General features: G+C 40.2%; 1 protein-coding gene across 3 annotated transcripts in view; it reads left to right on the top strand.

Moving 5' to 3' along the window:
* The first annotated feature begins 11,962 nt into the window (after positions 1 to 11,962).
* GRIN2A (glutamate ionotropic receptor NMDA type subunit 2A) overlaps positions 11,963 to 23,789 on the top strand; it is a 189,699-nt gene continuing 177,872 nt past the window's right edge. For 2 of the 3 annotated variants that reach the window (XM_075767714.1, XM_075767713.1), the window contains exons 1-3: positions 11,964 to 12,588; positions 13,400 to 13,619; positions 15,085 to 15,507. In XM_075767714.1, coding sequence (XP_075623829.1) covers positions 15,103 to 15,507 — 405 coding nt within the window. In that variant the 5' untranslated portion in view covers positions 11,964 to 12,588; positions 13,400 to 13,619; positions 15,085 to 15,102. Of the gene's footprint in view, positions 12,589 to 13,399; positions 13,620 to 15,084; positions 15,508 to 23,789 lie in introns of all 3 variants that reach the window. The other variant, XM_075767712.1, reaches the window with a different exon arrangement.

The following is a 23,789-nucleotide window of genomic DNA, read 5'->3' as shown; positions in this document are numbered from 1 at the left end:
TGATGTGGACAGTATGTGTATAGCTTCTCAGTTTTTGTGTAAACAATATAAATATAGCTGTGCACTAGACATCTTCAACCCAGTTTTGAATGTAGTTTCCATGCAGAAACAAACTAAGATAACTTATGCTGAAGATTAACTTTGGGCTGTTTCATGCAGCATAGACTTTATTTTGTAAAACAGTGCGGTTGACTAGAATCAACAGTTTTTCTTGGTGTTCTGTCCAACTGATACTCTGCAAATATTAGTACAGACTGGGGGGATACTACATCATGGCTAGAATTTTGCCCTGAAAGCCAGTATGCCCCAATCATATGTTTGGTATCATTCTGGACTTTTTGGACAGTTGGACAGAACCACAGAGAAATTTTTCCTTAGCTTGTGCAACAGGAATTATAATGAAGTGTCCAACCAGGAAGCTTTATAGGCAGATGTCTTCTAGATCCAACTGAGCAAACTACAGTACAGTTGCAGGCATAGATTTTAAACTTAGTTTGAGACAATTTTAAGCATTTGGTTTGAGCACAATTTAAGCTTTCAATACATTTCACTGCTGTCTGCAAAAGTGTAAGAAACTTGAAGACTGGCATTCACACCACACAGAAACAGAGGAGTTCTCACTGGTGGAATTGGTACCAATGTCTCTACAAGCAGCCTGAACAGTACGCAGTTTTAACAAGCTTAGTCATTCTTCTGCTGCAGTTGGAAGGCATGGTAACTGCTGAAATAGCTGTTTTCATGTTCTAAGTTTACCTTTCTTATAGAACAACGGTGCAGCGTGCAGTTACTTTGTGCTTATGCAAAACTACTGTACTCTGGTGACATGCAGCATTTGTTAGGTAATTGCCATTCAAGACAATGTATGGAGTGGTGCTTTGTCCCCTTGAGTAGCTCTAATGTCCTTTGACTTTTAGACCATCTTTCCATCCATTTTAGAGAGTGGATTATATCCTGCCATTCCCTTTCCTTTTCTCAGAGGGAGGTTGAACACTGGGATGCTGTTCAGCTTGACAAGAGTAGTCATAGTGGAATTTTGGGATTTAGCCAGAGCTTTAACTATTCAGAAGCCCTTGTGAATGAAGTAAATTATTCTGAGCATATGACACTTCAAGAGGAGCATTTTATAGAGTGACAAACTTGATACTAAAAATAGACATGATTTCATGTACTTAAATTGACGATCGCATGCTCCAAAGGTGATACATATACAATCTGTTTCAGTCTGCATGTGCTTCTTGAAGATGAGATGTGGTGGGGTCTCAGCATTCTCTGTAGTCACTAGAACGCATCTTTGTGTGACACCTGTGTGTTTGTTTAGCTGCAGCAGGGCATAGTTTGTTGAGATATGGCTAAGTAGGTTGAGCCTGCATCTTGGGATAAGTCAACTGTTGGACTTTATTTTAAAGGGTAAATCAGACCCATAGCCCTCTTCTACAGGAACACACAAAAATAATTTGAATATAAGAAATATAAGGGAAACAATTTCTTTCTGCAGCAATCCCCTTGGTGCAGTTTCTCAGTAAAATACCTACTGGTTTTATAGAGGATAAATCACTTGCCCTTTAGAGGAGAAATGAGTGATTACCTTTTTAGTCTTTCTTTTAGAAATTGAGTTCTTCATACTATAATGTTTATAAATTCAGTTAGAATTTTGACTTAATACTCCCTCCTATCATAAGCTAGTGTCTTTTATGGTTCTATTTATAAAATCAAAGGTTCTGGGTCTGTGCTGATTTGTCAGATCAAGTGTGTGTTTATTCATCATTCTTATAAAATTAACTTATTTAGAAAACAGTCTGAATGAGAAAATAGTATTCACTTATCCCTAGAAACTGAGCTTTATTTCTGCCCATGCTCTTGTGTCTCAGCAGTCTAAATGCCTTAATTGATCATCTTGAGATGAGGTTTAACTCAGCAGTTAATTAAACTTCAGGGAGCAAAATACACTTTTGTTTACAAAAGTGCTATTGTACCTGCCACTGCTCCACTGCATTGAGTTAACAATTCAGAGACAAAATATATGATTAAATCAAGGTAAGCAGCAGACTATCTCAAAGCTTATAAGAAAGAAATATAAAAGCTTAACATGTGTTGAAAGTACCAAACCTTCTTGGACCTATTATGGTCAGTTGGAGAAAAGAAAAATTGTCAAAGTTATTCAGCAATCTTGCCTGATGTGCTATATTTGCAATATATACATTATACTGTGTACATGAAAAGATGTATTTTGAAATAGTAAATGTATAGCCAGTTTGTATATGGATTATTTAGGTGATTGCTTAAGGAGAAAATGTCTCTGTCATTAAGAGGATAGCTGAGTGTTTGTTGTGGTTTAACCCCAGCTGGTAACTAAGCACCACACAGCCCTCACTCACCACCCTCCTCTATCCTGGGGGCATGGGGGAGAGAATCAGAAGAGTAAAAGTGAGAACTCGTGGGTTTGAGATAAAGACAGTTTAAGTAAAGCAAAAGCAACTCAAGCAAAAGCTCCTGTGCGGATCCAGGAGTTGGACTGGATGATCTTTATGAGTCCCTTCCAACTCAGGATATCCTATGATCCTAAGGAATTCATTGTCCACTTCCCATGGGCAGGCAGGTGTTCAGCCATCTCCAGGAAAGCAGGGCTCCATCACACCTAATGGTTACTTGAGAAGACAAATGCCATCACTCTCAACGTCCCCCTCTCGCTTCTTCCCCCAGCTTTATATGCTGAGCAGGATGTCACATGGTATGGAATACCCCTTTGGTCAGTTGGGGTCAGCTGTCCTGCTGTGTCCCCTCCCAACTCCTTTTTCACACCCAGCCTACTCGCTGGTGGGGTGGAGTGAGAAGCAGAAAAGGTCTTGACTGTGTAAGCACTGCTTACCTGTAATGCAAAAATCACTATATTATCAACACTGTTCTCAGCACAAATCCAGAACACAGCCCCATATTAGCTACTGTGAAGAAAATTGACTCTATCCAAGCCAAAACTAGCACAGTGTTTTTTCTTCACAATATGACCCACAAAGATTCTTGGAGGAGATCTCTTTTTGGGTCAAAATTGCCATTGTTCTCAAAGGGAAAAAAATATTTTCTTGGCTACTTATTCAATTGTATGGTAATTATTGTTGTTCCATATTGTCATATACATTGCTCTAGCTTGTAATTTTCAAACTGACCCCAGACTTTTTAAAAGGAGATGCAATAGAAGGCAAGTGTATCTGTTACCTCGCCCTGGGAAGGTGGCTTATTGCACAAAGATAGTCAGATGGTCTTCAGGTTTTCATTGTTTCTCTTAACTAAGATATTTGCTAATAAAGTGTGTGGAGGAATAAGTGGAAAGTTGTAATTTTTTAAAATTTGAGGCTAAATTTGGTTATCCTTCTACAGAGACACAGATTACAATTCTCACTTTGTTGTAGTGTGGTTAAGATATAAGAGCTAATAACCCTCTGAAGAACAAGAAACCTGTGAGAAAGTGCAGGCTTGAGGTACCACTTCAGTCTGGCAAGAAGTGACAGTGGTTTGAAATTACAGTGCAAAATGTTAGTGAGAATGTTTATTACATTTCTGTATTTGTTTGGTGTAATCTAAATAAATTGAAATTGAGTCAGGCAGCTGATGATGGAGGGAAGGGTAAGCGTATCACTTGGAATGTTAGTAGGTAAAAACCAGGATGCTTGGTTTATATTAGAAAGCATATTGAAAGTCTCCTTCCTGTTACCTTTGAGCTTGTTTTTGTCACTGATATTAAAACCTCTTATTCTGGGAAGTATTTCTCTCCATCCTCCCGTATTCTATTCAATAGCACCACTCTTGTAAGTACTATCTTTAACTTTTTGAGTGCCTGTGTAATTGATGGTGGTGATGTTTTAATGACACTAAATCTAGAGGAACTGGCTACACCAAACATCAAAGCTCTCAGGATTGTCAGCATCAGGGAATTATGTCAACTGTGAGCATGTTTCAAATGCCAGAATGTTAGCAAGAGCAAAGCAACTCAAGTGAAACAGATGTTCTAGATGAGCTAAGATGAACATCTGTAAATTTGTCCTTATGCATGTATACATGCTGATGTCTAGCAGAGCTGATGAAGGTTTGAAGAAGGTAAAAGACACCAAACATACCTTTGTAAACAGCAGGAAGACATTTTCAAAATAATGAAGGGTTAAAATGACTTTCTTAAACCCCATTCCATGCCTCCTATTTATAAACTGAGCCAACTCCTACTTCAGACCATTAAAATATCCATGTCCCATCCCCCAAATGGTGTTATTGAAGAAAAGTTCCCCCTATCAACTTTATAATTCACTCCTGGAGTAAACAGCCAGTCTAGAAATTAGCATTATTAAAAAGATAACTTTGTTCAATTGGGATAAAAATGAAGACTGGAAAATCTGCAAAGTCTATCTTTCATTTTGTTTTTGAACCTTGAAGTGTTTGTGTAGGATGAACAGTGGTCTTACACCTGCATTAAAGGATGAATGTTGATAACCAGCAAAGATGAAATCTTTTGGTAAAAAAGACAATGTTTAAAGTTTTTCAGAGTTGCATCAAGGAGAACTTGGAACCATGAAATAAATCTGTGATAGACTAAGACAGCAGTGAGAAGAGTGGGTCAAGCAATTATTACCTAAATACTTGCATAGGAGTGAATATAAACCCAATGTGTTTTGAAACTTCTTAAAGAATATAGATGATGTATATTAAGTATCTTTAACTTGGGATACTGCAGAAGCACATGCTCTTTCTCCTGCAAATATTCCCATATTCTGTGGGTTTGGATATGGGAGTCTAATGAAGTATGTAAACACAATACAAGATAAATACAGATGCAGTAGCTCATGAACCCTTGCCCAGTGTTCTGTACCTTGGAAAAGCACATTGTTCCCCACTTAGCAAGAAGGTCAAAGAAGAAAGTCTTATGTTTTTAGTTATCATCTTCCAGCATTTTAGCTTTCTGGCTAAAATCAAGAAAGCAAGAAATCTGTCTGATTTTTGCAGATGAAAGATAAGATCTGGCAGGCTTAAACTAGAAAATATTCATGTTCCTACATATATCACAGTTATTTTGGAATCTGTTATAGAAAGGACTGGTGGGAGCAGAAATAGTTGTGTGAAAGTAGATAGCATGCAACTGTCTGCCAAGTGAGATTCCAGTTAATTGGTTTATAAGAATTAAGCAATTGTATATTAATTCCAGAAAGTGGATCTGGGACCAATTTTTTCAAATTGGTGGTTGGTGAAATACCTTCAGATGTTTGTATTTGTCTAGATGATTCCACATATGCAATTGTTGTCTAAAAAAACCCCAAAACAACCCAACCCTGCATATGTTTTAATGTCATTGAATGTGTGCACAGTATGTAGATGGTCAGGTAAAACAAAACTGAGGATATTTACAGTTCAAAATATATACTTGAGAATATACTTGAGCCTCCCTTATGAGTTTAAAAAGAAGTCTAATACTTGTGTTGATATATCAGTGCTATTGTTTAGCAGATGGTATTTCAAAGAATAAAGAATGTCAGTAATATAAGCAAAGATTTCATTCATATCCATTTAAGTTGCTGTAATGAGGTCATGATCATGAAGTCATTCCAGTAAATCACAGAAGGCTCCTTATTTGAAAAAAATTACTTCTGTTTTCAGTTTCTATATTTCTTAGTGGCATCATAATAAAGTTTATCAGAAAGGATGTACATATCTATGTATTAAATATAAAATGCATTTGGGTGTCTATGTTCAAATATGAAAAAACAAAACCCACAAATTTGTGCAAGTGACTTACCTCATTGAATGTGAACAGAACTGTCTTGAACAGCAAACCAGCTTGGAAAGATCAGATTGTAGCAATATTGCAAGCAAAGTCTACAGTGAGCAGTACCCTCCCTGGTGTAACTGAGGCTCCCAAGTATAGGATTCATGTAAATCTCAACCTCTGAACTTACTTCCTTTTCAAAGCAACTTAGAACTGTATTGTGTGACACCTGTAGAACTGGGAGCTTCCCATCTCCAGCCAAGTGTTTAAAGCAATAGTGTGACCTTTGAGCTTTAGAAGTAATGATGTATGAAAGCTAGAAATGAGCCTGTACAGTCCTTGACTTCTCTTTGCACAATTCACACAGGAATGAATTATTTTCTTTTGTCCCCTTAGGGCAGGAGGGGAGGAAAAAATAGGATGGTCAACAGCAACTTTTCTGGTAAAAGGCCTATTTAAACCTGTAACTTTTAACAGTACAGAAACTGCCACAAGCAAGAGCCACTTCTCCTAAGCGTTAATTCCATGGAAGTTACCTTACAGGTAGGCAAGAGAGCAGACAACTCCTGTATTTCTAGCAACCTGAAAAAATTCCTTGAATCCTTCCTTCCATCCAACTTGACCTCCCCTGCCATAAGAAGCAGAAGCCAGTTCTTTCAGGCTTGAGAGCTACTGTCGGTCAGACAAAAGTTTAGAAGTAGGTGAAATAGCATTTGCTTTTCTTGAGGGGAGATTCCAGAACTGTAGTAATTGATTTGGATATCAGTTCCTATAAATGCAGTCATCTGGGTAAGCTAAGCCTTCATTTTAGGTAGGAGATAAATGTGTTTTAATATGTTATTTTATTTAAAGCCCCTTTGCCTTATTTGTTGTTCCCACCAGTGAGATTAAGCCATGCAAGGCTTGAAAATGCAATAGAATGAAACTAATTAGATCTACTAATAATCACTGTTGGTGTAGAGAGCACTGTAGTCTAGAATTCTCCTTGGGCAGGGCAAACCAAGAGGCTTTGTTTCTGTAGCAAAGCAAGGAATGGGGGTACTTAGACTGGAGCAAGAGCAGAATAAATGCAGAACCTAGAAGAACCATGGTAATTGTACTTTAAACAAAACTAATACTGAAGTGGCTCAATAGCATTGCTGTATGTGAACAAAAGTCATGTAACATATATGGCAGAAATAGGTAACAGAAGGCTCTGACTCATCATGTGGAACTGTAATTTAAGTCCAAGGGGGATTTTTCTATCTTGGATCTATTCCTACTGGCTCAGATGTCTCATAAGCCTTTAGCACCTAGTTTTAATAGAGCTAGTGCCTACAATCGAGAAATGTGTTGGATGCAAGGAGCAAAATACTACTCATCTTATAAATATCTTCCAGCTAGAGCTGAGGTAACTTTGTGTTGATAAGAAGCTTCCATTGACCTTTACTAAATTTGATTTTCTGGATTTAGAAAAGTCTCAACTCCCTAAGCAGAAATTTGCTTAGTGAAGCACTGAGAAGCAGATGCAGTGTAGGCATCTTGGTGCTTCCCACTCAGTACAGCTTTCTTTTAGCAAACAAGTACCACCAATGAACAATGTGTGAGAGGTCACTGCTGTCTCTTATCAGTCATAAGTAGTAATTTCCTTTATGTTGAATCAAATTTTAAGTGAAAAAACTTAAGAACATGCCATGAAAGTTTGTTTTACAAATAGTACTAATATTGGTAAGACTAGTAGCTCACCATCTTCAAGATCTGTAAGGTATTTTTCTGATTAATATTTACAGACCTAACAAGTCTGTCCAACCCCTTGAATGCCCAATAAACATGTACAAGGGACTAGGCTTTAGAATTATGTATTGTTTTCTCAAAAGATCAGAATGATAGTAATCTCGGGCTTCAGAAGTTTTAACAAAGATTTGTTTTAAAATATACATCAGCTATATACATAGAGGCTTTTTTAGGTATATAAAATCTCTATAAACATAGACCATCTCACATGTAGAGACAGAGAGTGTTCCATGTGAGACGAGCAAAACTAGTCCTGTCATTACATACCTCAAGTGTCTGAGCATCCTGGAGACAGACTAATAGAAACTAGTAACTACTTGGCTAGGAGGCCCATCGTGCTGTCCAGAAATAGATACAGAAGAGATAGATTTATATGGTTCAGGAGGTGAGTGAAAAGACTTAAAATAGTATTTTAAAAAAATATGATTCATAAAGGCGTGCCAATTTTACCGAATTCAGTGAGGATTAAGAGATCATATTTTGGCCCTAAATAAATAATGGTAATTTTTGCCTTTTCCTTTACTGTTCTAGGCATTAATGAACAAGCTGTACTGGCTATGCAGTAGCCAGGTCTTTTCTTGGGTGTTTCTAGAAGGTTTTATATACATTGATATTTCACAATTTCTGATTGGAGGGAGAGCAGGGAGGGAAGAAGAGAAGCAGTCTTAAACTAGGTATTTACACCTGATTCAATTCCCTGAAGCCCAGATCAGCAAGCAGCTGGGTAATGGGATTATTACGGACACAATCTTCACAGGACTGCATTGCTGTGACACAGATTTCTTTGTTAATAGAACAGCTTTAATTAAAAAGTACAGAGTTCATGATGGAATTCTGGCATGACCCTCAGAGTTAAATTTGACTAATTTAATGATTTCCCAGAGAAAGAGAATTCCTCTTGGGAACTGCATAGCAGAGTTTGGAAACAAAGCTGAAGATGAATTTGATATGGGAAATTGATTACAAAAGAGGCAAAGACACAATCCCAATGAACCTCGAATAACTCTGATAATCAGAGGTGCGGTGGGAAGGAAGAACTCTGGCTGAGCTGTCCTGGGGTGTTCCTTCCCTGCTGCGGGTTGTTTGCAGAGAAGCTGAAGTGCTCTAACAGCCTCGAGCTCTATTCAGTGATGTTGCCTCCTTTTTTTCTGTGACAGCTAGCTCATGTCCTTTGCAAAACTGAGAGTAGCTTAAGGCCATCATTTCATGCATGACTTGGTAAATTGTGCAAGAAAGGACACTGCCAAACGAGGAGCTAAGCCAATTTTCAGTGAGAGGGCCATCTGTGACCAAATGTTTTGTAAGTTTCAAAACAATAGAGTTATTTCCCATTTTTGCTTTGAGTTCATTTAGCACCTATGTAATTTTGCAGCCCCCCCCCCCAGTAAGTTTGTTACTGCATCCTTGTTTGCAGTGCATTAAGTTTTTGTTGAATTAAGTGGTTTCATTTCAGACTTGATCCTGAGTGGTACTGAAAAATGACTTTGCATCAATGTTGCTTTTGATTCTTGCTGGAGAGTTTTATCAAGGTAGATGAAATTCAGATATTTGTGGCAGATGAGATGTGTGTAAATATATTGTTACTGGTTACAGCAATATTTCCTAAATGTAAGAGGAGTTTATTGCTGGAACTAGAAATGTTTTTAAAGTTGAATCAATTCTAAGTAAGCCTCTCTCCCTTAACCGAACCAGTTACCTGTAATCTCTTGTTACCATTTGGTTTCACAAAACAGATGAAGTCTTATGTAATGGTGTCTCCACCAATCTCTCCAAGGATTACTGAATAGATCTGCAATTCATTTTAGAGATCTCTTGAATCATGGTTTAAACTTTTGCAACAGACTACCTCTATTGAGATTAGAGTGGCAATGATTTCATATCTAAAGTGTTGAAGTATTTTTCTTGACTAACTTTGGTGTCATTGCATGAGAACAGATTATTTTTTAAAAGGATGACTGTACTTACCTTAACACTGCTCTTTCTAAGAACAAAAGGAAAATGATGGAGTAGTTTTCCTGATTCTGAGGCTTAAATCTGGCTTTTAATTTAGCTTTCTAACATGTCTGAGGTAAGCATTTTACAGCTGGTAAAGTAAGGCAAATGGAGAGACAGTAACAGACACAGTGTCACTAATGAGTCAGCAACAGAGACAGAAATCTGCCCTCTGCCAGACCCCAATGCTTCTCTTGCCTCCTTTGGAAACATTTCTTGTATCTGATAATTTGGCTGCTTGTTTCTGTTGATGAGTGTACTCTGCAACAGATAATTTTTCAGAAAAGGGAAACCTTTTTGTAATTTAATGTTCCTTTGGAAGGCACTGAGTAAGAAGAAAGTTTCTGACCTTTAAATATAGGCTTATGGAGCAGGCAGGAGGTAGGGAAACCCCAGCTGGAAAATACTCTCAGAAGTGCAGGATTCCAAAATTCTTGAAGTTGTGTTGTAGCTTCTTTTAGCTAAGTGCGCAGCTGTTTGTGTGGAGAAAGCAATCACTTATGTATCAATCCATCTGCCTTTCAGAATAAATGTTCTCCGTGAAAACACTAGATTTGTAACTTAATCTCCTAAGTGCAGGGATGTTAGTGTTTGCTACACTGCTTTGGAAGAAAACATTCCCTTTTTACACAGAAATTACAACAGTAAGTTAAAGATGCTTAAATGCAAATTTTGTTTTCTTGTTTCTGCTGAGTGAAGTTGATTTCTTACCATGTTTGCAGCTCTTTAATCTTAAATCAAACTGTCCAAATATATGTAGAAATGGACCATGGATGTCTATTAAAATAGCAGTCTAATTTTGCAGCATTTACTCAACTCTGTAGGCAGTAATCTGCTTGAATTCAGTGAGGCTTTTGGGAAGACTGCATATGTACTGCCAAGATTGGTCCCAATGTGTTTGGACAAACTTTTAATAATGTGTTTTATTTTAATTCTAATTTGTTAATTAATTTGGACTAAGTTTTAATGTGATGCTTCACAAACTTTTATAAGAGTAACTGAGGAAAAATATTTGAAATAATGTTAAAGTATGTCTAAATAATGCTAAAGTATTTCTAAATTTAGATTAATGAAAATCATATAGCTCTGTTAAAGTTAGAAAACTTGGCTATTTCTTATTTTGGTCTTTCAAACCATTAAATTCAGTCAATGTATTCTACGCGGTATATTGTGCACTAAGTGTTTTCCAAAGACACCATGTCAGTTTTAATATTTTAAATATATGTTAATGTTAGAGCCACATTTTTTGCCATTGTGAATTTCACTTGCATTTGAGTGAATCCTTGAATCCTTGGTTTTGCAGCTGTTTCAATAAATGTACTGAACGGTAACACTGAAGTAACCTTTTCAGAAGGATGGAGATGCAAGCTCATCTCCTGTAACTTCAACAAACATCTCTGTAATGTTTACAGGAGAAAAGTGTGCATCAAGGGTGAAATGCAAAGATGAATCAAAATATCAAACTTTAAAAAATAATGCTACAGTTGTAGCTGCTTAATTTCTTTGTCTAGAAAGACTAATGCAATGTCTAAGAAATTAATCTCTAAATAAGTTAGGAGATGAGATCTTTCAAAGGAAAAATAGCCATAGACCTATTGGGGAATTTTATGAAGAGACTGTCAAGAGCAGTAAAGCTGGTGCATTGTTAAGTGTCTTTGGGAGCAAGTTCTCTGTATTCTGTGTCTACATGTGGTGAAAAGCAAACTTCAGTGAGTGGACACTTGGTATTATCCTATTTGAACCCAAAGGGTCCTCTGACAAGTGCCTAGTTGAGTGGGTCTGTCAAAATGTGCGAATTGGCCTTACTCTGAAGTGTTGAGCATAGAAATGCATAGGATTGAAAAGGAGTGAGCACAAAAGAGGACATCAACTATCTAGTAGTTAGCTGGTATATTAATTCGTGCAAAACCAAACGAGTTGTGGCAGCTGGAGCAGGATGGTGGAAAGGGGAAAGCAGAAGAGCACTGGAGCAAAGGAGGAGGTGCGGTAGTGTGCAGTGGAGGATGATAGTGGTGGTGTGTGGTGTGGGCAAGGAGGAAAGAGCTGCTCAACAGTAAGGTGGGTCTGACACCAGTGTGGTGTGAGATGAGTGGGAGATGGAGAAATGGGCACAATGCTTTGAAATGGGGGATGGAACAGTGGGGATGCTCAGATGGAGCCAGCTTCTACAGACCATTTTTTGTGATAGTTGGCTGCAGACTGGAGCTTTTGAGGCTGCTTTTAGTATAGAAGCTGCTGCTCCACATTCATTCCCCTGAGCCCCATGGCAGAGATTTCTGGTTGACAGCACCTGCATCAAGGGAAAGGAGAACACTCTGGAGTTTCCCGGGCTACCAACCTTTCGCTAGGGCTGTTAACGTGGGAAGAGCGCTCAAGTTTGCCGCTCTTCTGCCCCAAACCTGGTGTTTTCACTGTTCCCCCAGATCTGACACCCCCTCCCTCGATTGCCTGGGTCTGACTCATTCTCTGGTGCTTGTGGAAGCAGAGCGGGGCGGGGGGAAGGGAGAGCCTTCAAGTAGCCGCGATTGGTCTCGGCTTGACAAGGAGCCCGTGAGCTTCGCCCCTGCAAGGGCGGCGGTGCCGGGGGCGGCGGAGCGGAGCGGGCCGGCGCGCAGCCCGCAGCGGCGCGGAGGCGGCCCCCGTGCGGCGGCCGCCGGGTGGTTCCCGCCGCACCTTCAGGAACAGGCGCTGCCAGTCCCCGCCGCTTCCAAGAAGCTGAGAGGAGCGCGGGGGCTCCGAGGCTGCCGTCCTGGGGAACTGCTGCAGCAATATTGCAATTGCCCTTTAAACAGGGGGGGGAAAAAAAAAAAAAGAGGAGGGGGAAAAAAGGATGAAGACGCTTAAATGCCTCCTGCCAAAAGTAAAGAGCAAATCTCAGTTGCAATGGCTCTGCTAAAACTTGATCATGCGGGATTTGAAGCGATAAAGGGCTGCCGAGCTCGCATTTACTGCGGTGGAAACAAGTTGCAGGATGAAATCCAGGCATTAAGGGACCTATTTTCCACTTCGTTGTTTGCAAAGGAATCTACTGAAATGACTTTGAGGATCTTAAAACTGGAACTATGTGGAGGGAGAATGCAGTGAGTATTGCCTTTCTGGGGGGCACTAATACGCGCCTAGTAGTTGGGAACGGGCTCGGAGGCACCGGGCGCCGCGCAGGGATGTCAGCGCTGCCGGCTTGGCTCTTAGTTTCTAGTCAGCACCGAGGAGCAGTTAGGGGATGCCGGTTGCCTTTGCCTGACGCGCCAGCGTCCTACATTTCACTGGGGTTGCTTGAAGTATCTTTGTACATACTTACTGGAAATAGTGAATGAAAAATCAAAGCAATTTGAGCTTTTCGTGGAGGGATCTGCTAGAGTGTGTCTCCCTGGGTTTGTTTATGATAACTTGAGAATGAATTTGTTCTGTTACAAGATAAAAAAAGAGCTTTATCCCGCATCGATTTAGCTGTTTTCCAGATTATGCTTGTTTTGAACCCGTCAAGAAAACTCCTGCCCTTGATCATGTGAATTAGTTTGCTTCTAGCTGCTCTTCCCAGGTTAGATGTCTCTTCCCTTAGAGCTCAAACCCGTGCAGTTCTCTTGGAAGCAAATGGGCAGTTGGGAGCCCAGGATTTTCCTGACCTGGATAGGGTGAGGGACGTTCCCCGGAGGGCTGCGGGCCCACGGGCGCTGCTCTTGGGGAAAAAGCTTACATTTATTTCGAAGTGAAGGAGGGGGGAAAACTTTTGAGTCTAGTCACTTTATCTCGGTTCACATGCCACATGAGATTGATTGATTGACTCCCTCACCCCCCCCCCCCCCCCCCCCGTCAAATCTGCAACCTGACTAACGGCTTTTCATCATCTCCTCTTCTCCCCCCGGTTGTCCCGTCCCTCCCGCCCGTGTCCAGCCCCCCTTTCCCTGTTTCCCTGTCCGCGTAGCTGCCCTCCCGGGATGCCATGTCGCTCGCAGGCTGCGGCGGGGATCACGCGTGCGGCCAGCGGCGCGGAGGCCGCCCCTGAGCCCGGACACCGAGGGGCACGACATGCCCGCGGCCGCGGCATGCCCTGCACCACCACCGGCACCGGCACCACCGGCACCCGCCGCCGCTCCGTCTCCTGAGGCGCTGGGTACGTGGGACGGCGCCCCGTGGCCGCCAGGGGGCACCATCGCGCCGCGCCACCGCCCGCCGCGGCCAGGGGAGCCGGGGGCGCTCCCCGGTGCGGTACCGTTAGTTACGGGAACCGAGCTGTGCCCGCGGCGGGCGAAGAGGGGTTGCGTGTGTGGTGTTTGTTATTATAATCATAATTTCTGGGGGTCTGAAGGAAGCTGAAGCGGGCATTTAGGTTTATTTCTACCGCTGTCCGTGCTCCCTCTGGGACTGCAGCAGTGGGAATCCGACCCGCAGTGCAATGACTTAGGAAGCACAGTGACACCGATTTGCAATTAAACGGTCTCTCAAGTGCCCATCTCCTTGTCTGCCCCGAAAGGAGACGGTGATACAGCAAGCTCTTGTCTTGGTGTGTGCTTCAGCAGCAGATGATTCTGATTGACGATGGAGATAGAGCTGGCAGGATGAGAGGGGAGATCTGAAAAATGCCACCCCTGATTGGACAGCACTGCTAGCGTTTTCTGCGTGACGCTTTGCAACAAGCTTAGCTTTATGTGGCACAGGGACTCCCTTCTTGCAGCTAGCAGAGAGCCAGTTATGGGGGTGGAAATCCCCTGGGGCACAGAAACAGAGAGAGATCTTGCAGAGTCAGACCTGCTCTCCCTCATCTCCCTCCTTCAGATAGTTCAGATCGCTTCTATGGCTCATCTCTCTCCCCGTCCTACTCTGTATTCAGCCCCCTACAGAGATTCAGTGAAGACACAAAGTAAACCAATGCAGTGATGCTCATTTACGGAACACCCTCCCCTTCAACACCAGTGACAACTTTGTGTCTGAGATCAGCAGTTCTGAGATGCTCAAGTGAAAGCCGCGTAAGAGGAGGGAGAAGAATTAAGATAGAATATTGTGCTTCTGAATTTGTTCCAGAAATGCAGTAGACTGCTTGAGCAGCAGCAGCTGTCTAGGAGAGATCTTCAGAAATAAAACAGCATGGTTCTGGGATGCTGAGAGATGTATGGAGTATATGGACTGGGGTTTCCAGCAGACCTCCGGCTCACTTCTCTCATTTTGAGCTAAAGCACCTCTTCCTGTTAGACTGTGACTAAATTTTAAATAGACGTTCAGGACAAAGGAGTGCAAGCTTAAAGAGAAGGATGATAATGTCTTTTTTAAATGATTTCGATCACTTTAATTTTCTTGGCCATCCAGGACGAATTTTAATGGGTCTTTCCTCTATACTTGTGCAACATTTTTTGCCTTACTTGTGGGAGACCAGTTGTAATACTGTCACTGGCAAGCCAATTTTTTGAGGGGGGATATAAGAGGCTTGAATTGAAACTAAGGTGAAGCACGCATTACAAAAAGCTGCTAAAGTTTGCATTGTGTCCAGAAGCTTTCTGTTTAAAACCTTCATTGGAGATATACAGTATATTTTTTTTTTTCCTCTTTGATGTTTTTCTCATACAATGTGATCGCTTTTACAGGGGATAAAGCTGGCAAAGATGAGGAAAATTGGCTGTGCTCTCCTGGTACTCCAAGCTCTTCTGGCGCCTTTGGATCTTGTTTGTGGAGCAGAGAAAAGTTACCCCATCCTGAACATTGCAGTGATTCTGGGAAGGACCAAGTATATCACAGAGAGAGATATCAGAGCTCTCTGGACCAGGGAAATGTCAACAGACCTGACTGTTGATGTCAATGTAGTGACCCTTCTGGTGAACCAGACTGACCCTAAGAGCATCATAACACATGTTTGTGACTTGATGTCAGGCACCAAGATCCATGGAGTGGTTTTTGGAGATGATACAGATCAGGAGGCAGTAGCTCAGATTTTGGATTTTATTTCATCTCAGACTTCTATTCCAATTCTTGGAATTCATGGCGGGGCCTCCATGATAATGGCAGATAAGGTAGGAAATTTTATTAAAAGCTTTTGCTAGTCTAATGTAATTTGTGTCGGTCTCTATCGTGAATAATCACTGCAAGCAGTTCAAAAAGGATGATTCTAACTGCGTCTTTTTACTTTAAAAAAGAAAAACTACATGGAGCAGTGTCCTTGTTGATCACTCATCAAATATTCTGAAATATTTTGGAGTTTATGCCTGAAACTCAACTTTCTATCCATTGTAAAAGCAATCCTAATGAAATTTTACTCTCCAGCACACTGAATGCTGGTCAGTTTAGAAATTTTACTAGCAAATATGGCTGTAAAAAACTCTCAGAATAGGTCCATAAAATTATTTTAGACGTAAGATGTAAAATTATAAGCAGATATTATGTGGTGCTTTTAAGAAATAGCAAGCAGTAGACCTGAATATATTTGAGGACAGTAGTAGTAATACAACAATCATATTATGCTGGACTTGTGATCCATTACAGTCTATAAACTAAGTAGTCTTGCAAACTTGAACCAGCTCTTGTATTCATTATATTAAATCAGATTTTTGCTAACAGAATAGTTCTAATTTCCTGCTATGGTTCATGAAAATCCACACTGGGGTTGTCTGAACTCTGGAGATAATGACAAATTGGTTTGTTGGAAAACATCTCTTTATGTAATCTGTTGTGAGATCGTGGAATCACGAAAGTGACTCATGTACTCAGCTCGTCTTTCTTAACACTAACATTTTTTTAAAAATCCTTGCTGGCACTGCAGCATTGATCTTGTGAAGTGATCACTGCTGTTTCTGAAACAGGTCCTTAGCTCTGTGCAGGACTAAGCTCTCTGGCATGGACTGCTGCTTGGCCTGAAAGTCCTAGAGGAGCTCCCACCATGGGGTAAAAGAAGATAGCTGAAGAGGAAGTTCAAGTGTGGGAAGTCGTTTACTGGTTTTCCAGCACACGAGGCTTTTCAATATCAATTATAACTTATTTCCTGATATTTGTACCCTTTAGGGTTTCTTATTTATTAAATATTGTTATTACTCATAAGTGACTTTTGAACAGTACTTCAGTAGTAAAGATGTCTACGAATCCATCTAAAAAATGAAGTGGTCCTGATACATTGTTTTGTGACTTAAGGGAGAAAAAGAAGCAGGAAAGATACGATGATTAGTTACCTTTGGGAATCAGCTTTGAACTTTTGAAACTTTTTACCTCTGGGAAAGACTTCTTCCACTGGGATAAGAGGTCTGCCTTTCTTGGTATTTTGAATGGCCTTCCTTTTAAAACTTGTGTCATACTAGGGGAGGACAGTAAGTGCTGAATTATAGCAGAGATTCTATAACAATGGGTTTGACATCTTGATTTATATGGAAAGAATGTTACAGTCAGTGCTATTATCTTAAATGTAATTGTGGTGACCAAGTTAGAGGTAGTTGTTTCATGTGCTTTTAAATTACTGTACAGATTTACCCATATTTTTAAAGCTGGCTTTATGTATGTTTAGGAATTTTATTTGATACACATTTCACTCAAATTTCTACGCCAGTATCAGAATATTTGAAGATCCTAGCCAGTGCTGAGTGATGAAACACTGGCAGACATCCTTATGGAATTGACTTCATGCTTGGGAGCAGATGCAGAATGTTACTGATACTGATCTATTTTTTACTCTTATGTAGGAGCCTCTAGAAAATGAAATAGATTGTATTTTTCTTGTCTCATAAGTTAATACTATTTTCATTGTATGCTAATCTTGTCTTTATTATATCACTGTCTCTGATTTTAGGGGTTATCACAGTTTGCTAATAAAACATTTTCATGCTGAAACTTGGCTTCTAAGATTTCCACTTGGGAAATTGAAATTGTTCTTCTCTGTGTTAAGACAATCTAACAGAGCTGTCTTCAGTAGAATTGGCTGGAGGAATTGTTTGTAACTAAAATTGCCTTAATTCTTAACTTGGCTTTTGCAACGTCTTACAACTGGCTTTGGAACATCGCAGTGATGAGACTTGTACGTGTCACTCAATTAACCATTCATTTAGGAATGAATTCCTGGGAGTTGAAGGTGAAATTCACAGTGCTGTCATAAAGGCAGCAGAGATGAAGTCTGAGGGAGAAGGACTGCAAATGTAAAATCTGTCTTCCAAGTCACTGTCAGGATTTTAGCTGAAACACATGGGTCTTGGCTAAATGGTGAAGTTGATCAGTGTTTGAAGTAGTCTGTTTTGTTTCGTATCCTGCCATTGAGATGGCTGGATACACAAAAAAGATGCTTGGTCCCACTCCTTGGGGATGTAGTTCTCTGGCACTCTAATAAGGCCATTTCATTTATGTCCTTATTGCATGGCTCTTCCAGATATTTTCCTCCTCTGTGGCATTATGCTGGTACTGTGTTTTAGACGACTTTTACTTCAAAATGTGTGTGTGTAGTACCTGCTTTTTTGTAGTCTACCAAGCACAGGTGACACAAAGGCAGCACAACAGTTCAGTTAGTTCTGTGCCAGGTGGTTGTTATAAGATGCTTAACTGTCCTAAATGTGAACTAAACTGAAGGCACAGAAATGAAAAGTCATCTATAATGCTGTATACTGCTAAAGACTTTACAGGAATGACTCAGAGTATATAAGCTTGCCGTATTCTGTGTGGCTAATAAATACTACGTCAATGTGGATCTCGCATGAGGAGCCTTATCTTTAAAAAGAAAATGTTGTTCTAGGTTTATAAAGATGAGATATGCCCACATTTGGAGTATGCAGTGATTAATGCAGGACATAAAGCTTTTGAAGTACTGAGTCGCCATGCAAACATCTGCTGTGAAGAGTGCATAGTTTAGACTGCCTCCTCCGTTGGCCCAGCTGGCTGTATTCTGCTTCAGTTTTTGTGAAAGTTTGCCTGCACCAGCTGAAGAGATATGTTGCTTGATATAGACTATGAAAATTGATGGGTATGTGAAGCCAACAAAACTGAATTGTTTTCTGAACTTAGCTGATCTGCCTTCACCTGACATCTGCTGCCAAACCCCTACCAATAAACCAATGGTATGCCTAAGGATGTATGATACCCCCCTGATCCCAAGTGATCCCTTTGGACAGTGCCACATGCTCTGCTTCCAGCTGATTTTATCACCTGCTATTGGCAGGAACTCTCCCGCCAATGATGTGTTCCTTGGCTCTGGTCCCTGATTCTGCCACAGACTCAAAACATATTCAGATGTGGGACAGTCTGCTAAAACAAGATGAGAATTGTCTGGGGCATCTGTGCCAACCTGCTGTGCATCAGCATCCCTTGGAGGATGCTGAAAACAGACTGGCTGTTTATTCATCTTGTATCTGTTGACATTTGAGGGATCTTAAACCAAACATTACTTAGGAACTGTTTCATGACTTGAGCATTTGGTTTTAAACTTAGTTACATTTGTTTCACCACATACTATCATTATAATGATAGTATTTGATACCTTTCTAAAGCAGTACATTGTGGTTTGTTCTGTGACAATAATAGAAGATTTATTTCCTTCACAAGTGGAAAAGAAGCCCCTGTGTATTATAAATACATTCAGGAATACTTAGTGTCTCTGAACCATACTGCTTTTGCATATTGCAAAATTAAGTCTTTCTAACTTCTGATTAGAAATCTTTCTGAAAGACATAACTTGAAGCATTTTATTGTCGCGGAAGTACTGACAGTTATAATGCATAGCCAAACAGCATTAGAGGTGAGTGCAATTTTCCAGAAGGGCTATTACAAAGTGATGCTTCTTCAAAGAGCTCTGGAAATGTTATGTAAAATAAATCTTTGCTTTTTCAAAAAAATGAGTACTATATATAGTTAAATTATCATTCTTCATTATTCTTTCTGCTGCTAAGATTGGCAATAAAGACTTTTCTTAATTGTTTAGTGTAAAATCTCTTTTGCATCTACCACTACTTTCAGCTTTCCTTTTTTACCTCTATCCTCCTACAAAGCAGTAAAAATAGAATCATAGAGCAATGGAGTTAGAAGGGATCTCAGGAGGTTGTCTAACCCAACCCTATCTCAGTGATGAGCTAACATCAAAGTCAGATCAGATCATCCAGTCAAGTTTTGAGCATCTGCATGGATGTAGATACCACAGCCTCTCTGGGCAGTATGTTCCAGTACCTTTCTCACCATGCAAATATTTTCATCCTATCATCTCATTAGAACTTCCCTCTGTACTGTGACCACAGGCTCTTGCTCTTTTGCTGAGAGTCTGAGTCTAACTTTGTCTCTGTGTAGTTGTAGGCAGCAATTATACCTGTCCTTACCTGTCCCTTTTTTGGGAAAAGAGTTCCCTCAGCCTTTTCTTGCACCTACTGTGCTCCAGTCCTTTGGACTCACTCAGGTATATTGATGCCTTGTACGGGGGAACTCAAAACTCGACAGAGGACTGCAGACTCGTGGTCTCACGAGTACCAAAGAGGGGAATAATCCCTCAAGCAGCTGCCTGTGCTCTAGCTAATGCAGCCTGATTAGGCTTTATCACCGGAAGGGTGCACTGCTGACGCATGTTAACTCATCTGCCAGGCCCCCATGCCCTATAGTGTTGCTGGGGTATTTATTAAGACTTCCAACTGTGAATAAGTAGCAAGTGAAACTGTACTTTTAAATCTTGTTCATTCTTTTGGTGGATATTTTTCAGGTATTTTACTGAAATACTTGCAGATGTTTGCATTACCTGTCATTTTCAGCTCATTATAGACATAGCTGGAATTGCTCTGTTTTTCCTTGTTCCTGAGATACAAAAACCATACCACACTTGTGCAAACCAGAACTCAAAACCCAGCCTTGTAACTATGATAAGAGCACATCCAGACTCCTGGGTCTGGTACTGAGAACTTACACTCCCTTATCCATATGCGACTTTGTACGCTGCTCTTAAGGTTCCTCTACACATCTTACAATTTCCTTGCCATGTGTTGTCATAGTGATCGTGTAAGAAAACATGCTAAAAAGTTCAAAAGCCACACTTGTGCACTATGCATAAGCGTGCTTCAATTCTTATGCTTTCAAAATTGTTGTGACGAATGAAGGGGAGAGTACTGGGTTTGTCTTTTATTGTAGAATCTTTTCTGAAGATCCTACTTCATGGAGTGTGCTCATAAATTTGCATGTCTTCCATATGTGTTATGTAGATTTCTGTCCAGCTCATCTAGTTGGCTTGTAAAAGCAGTTCTGTATTTTTACAGAAAATCTTAAATTTAAATTTTGTAACTTTTCATTCCTGCCCTTACTGATAACTGATATTAGCATGTGTCTGCATTATACTCCTGAGTATGATACTAACTTTGGCTTTGGTTCATACTGCAAAAGACTGGAAGATTAAGCTGTAGTTTAATAAACACTTTAGTACAAAAATACCTATATTTACGTAACTGGTGTTTCAGGTCTAGATATAACAGCTTGCACTATTCAATTGCACATACTTCCAGCTTCTGCCTCTTTTAAAGCAGCAGTTGAATTTGACTTTCTTTCCTTCTAGCTATACTAATGCTGCTATGGGAAATGTAACTTTCAGATATTCTTATTTTTATTTTGAACTGCAAGAAAAATGTAGCATTGACCTCCTCTTGCAAATCTGGGTTTACTTGATCATATCCATAAAAATAAACCTATATGTATTTTTCAAAAATAGTCTCGTACATCTGTGCAGATTTTTAGAACTAGGCTCGTAATCTGCAGTCATGCCTGTTACTCATACGTGCCATAATCACTGTTATTAAGTGGCTAAAAACTTTCTTGAAATCTTACTAAGGTGAATGAAGTGAGTGGATACAATATCTTGTGCTTCTCTTCAACAGGGGCCAGTGCTCTGGGAGCATGAGGTGGTTATGATACAGCATGCTGGTTTACATTACTATTCTTGTACTGTCATTGCTATGAGAAAGTAAAGCTTTAACAGCGAGAACTGCAGCATTTGCTGCTTTGAGATCTGTCTCAGAACTGGGGGGAGCATTATATTGATGAGTGAGCCTTGCTTTCTTGCTCTCTTTTTCCCACTGTCTTCTGTTCTGAAGGATTTTCCTAGCTATTTCAGAGATGATTGTATTAGTCCTCATTCTCTTGTCCGCACAAAAGTTTCCCTCTTAATTTAGCAAAGGAAGGCATGGAGGATTTTCTGGAACACTGTGAAAGTAGACTTGAAGTGTCGCTCTTGTGGAGTTGTCCTGGTTTCAGCTGGGATGGAGGTAATTTTCTTCCTAGCAGTGGGTATAGTGCTGTTTTGGATTTAGGATGAGAATAATGTTGATAACACACTGATGGTTTAGTGGTTGTCAAGCAGTCAAGGACTCTTCAGCTTCTCACACTGCCCTGCCAATGAGAAAGTGAGGGGCATCCAAGAAGTTGGGAGGGGACATGGCCAGGACAGCTGACCCAAACTGACCAAAGGGATATTCCATACCATATGGTGTCATGCTCTGTATTCAACTGGGAGTTACCTGGGAGGCAGTGTGGCTCAGGAACTAGCTGAGCATTGGGTCCAGGTGGTGAGCAATTGTGCTGTGCATCAGTTGTATATTCTTTATCATCATCATCATCAATCTTCTGTTTCTGTCCTATTAAACTGTCATTATCTTAACCCATGAGTTTTACCTTTTTTTTTTTCTGTCTGATTCTCTCTCCCATCCTACTAGGCAGGGGGGAGTGAGTAAAAGGCTGTGTGGTTGTTTTAGCTGCTTACTGTGTTAAATGCTGACAGGAGTTGAATGGAGGGATATTTGGTTTAATTTTCTGAAGTAGAAAGAAGATAGTTTTGAAGAGATTAGGATTTTCTGTAACTAATAAGCAGATTGTAGGAAATGTAGCTCAGGTGTGGGTAAGTACCTATTTTTTTAGCTTGCTTGAGTTGACACAGTTGCAGCTGAGCCCAGGGGGCAGGATGGGATCCTATATGCCATTCTTATTTAGGAGAGGAGTGTTTGGCTTCACTTGGATCTAGTAATTTGCAGTAAGAGCAACATAATTCATCTCAAAGGAACCATTTTATTTCTCTTCAAACTGTTCTTACAGTTCTTGAAAATAGAAATACATAACTGTCTTTGTTTTGAGCAATATTTAAAAACTGCTAGTAAGTCACTGTTGTAGATCATCCATGCAATGTCTCCAGACTATTGCCTGCCTATAGGTAAATATAACACAGGAGACTCCTGAGCTGTAAAAGTAGGACAGCAGACCTTCAGCATAATTTTCTGTTTGTAGACATTCCTGGTGGCACCTTTGGAATTTTTTTCCCAAGGACATTCTCAAATATAAAATCCAAAATTATTCCCTTTAAGCTACAAAGTAATAATAGACTATTATGAAGTGCATAAGACATTTCTGGCATTCAGAATATATCCAGACTACATACTTGAAAATATTCATCCTAATAAAATTATGCAATGAACAGAAGGGCCTTGATATCATGTCAAACATGTTTTTCAGGTTTCATCTATTAATTATTTTAAAGAGGGTGCTTAGATTATTTGAATAGTCAGTTAATAGTGTGGTTTTTGTCACTTATTTGAAGTTACAATTTAATTTGAAGAATTTCTTTATAATTTTGGACTTGCTTGGAAGATATCTGGGGTAGATCTACCCATATCAGTGATGGTACAAAGAGCTTTGTATAGATGAGCAGAGAAACTTTGCAGTCCACAACTTTTTTTTTGTTAGAAATTTGTGGTCAACTGGGCCAGCTTTGCATGTACTCTTTTCTCCCTCTCTCACCTCCTGCCCCTTCCTCTTCCTCCTCTGCCTCCCTCTTTTCCTGCAGCTATGAAGTTGTGTGGATTTTACCGAGACAGCCCAGCCTGGATTGTCTCCACACCATCTGTCACCATATTGTTTGTTTAAATCCTTGAGATATTTTCTTCTGTACTTCACTGAAATAAAAAAAACCTGTCGCAGCATCATTGGCTATTTATGTTAGATTTAGACTTAATGTCCTTAGGAGAAAAACCCTGTGCTTTCAATTGAGGTGCATAAGATTGGTTAGAAGGGGCAATATTTCAGAGAGGAACTAAATTAAAGAGTATAGAGGAAATATAATATAAAAGCTGAACAACCTACAGGAAAACTAGCTTGTTTCCTGTCATTCCAAGTTGCAGATGGAGGTTACTTGATGTCCAGCAGCTGTAAGTTTGTGGTATGCAGTTAATGTTGTCTCGCCTTTTCCAACAGTAATTTCCCCTGTACTTTCCATACACATGAAGCTTATGTGATCAAAAAGCCTGAGTGTTTGGAAGAAGGAGGTCCCAGGTGTACAAGTTATCTCTTATTAGGGAAGAGCAAAGTTCCTCTGGAGAAA

Source organism: Balearica regulorum, chromosome 15, assembly GCF_011004875.1.
Source record: "Balearica regulorum gibbericeps isolate bBalReg1 chromosome 15, bBalReg1.pri, whole genome shotgun sequence".
NCBI lineage: Eukaryota > Metazoa > Chordata > Aves > Gruiformes > Gruidae > Balearica > Balearica regulorum.
This window is presented reverse-complemented; position numbering and strand designations above follow the sequence as displayed.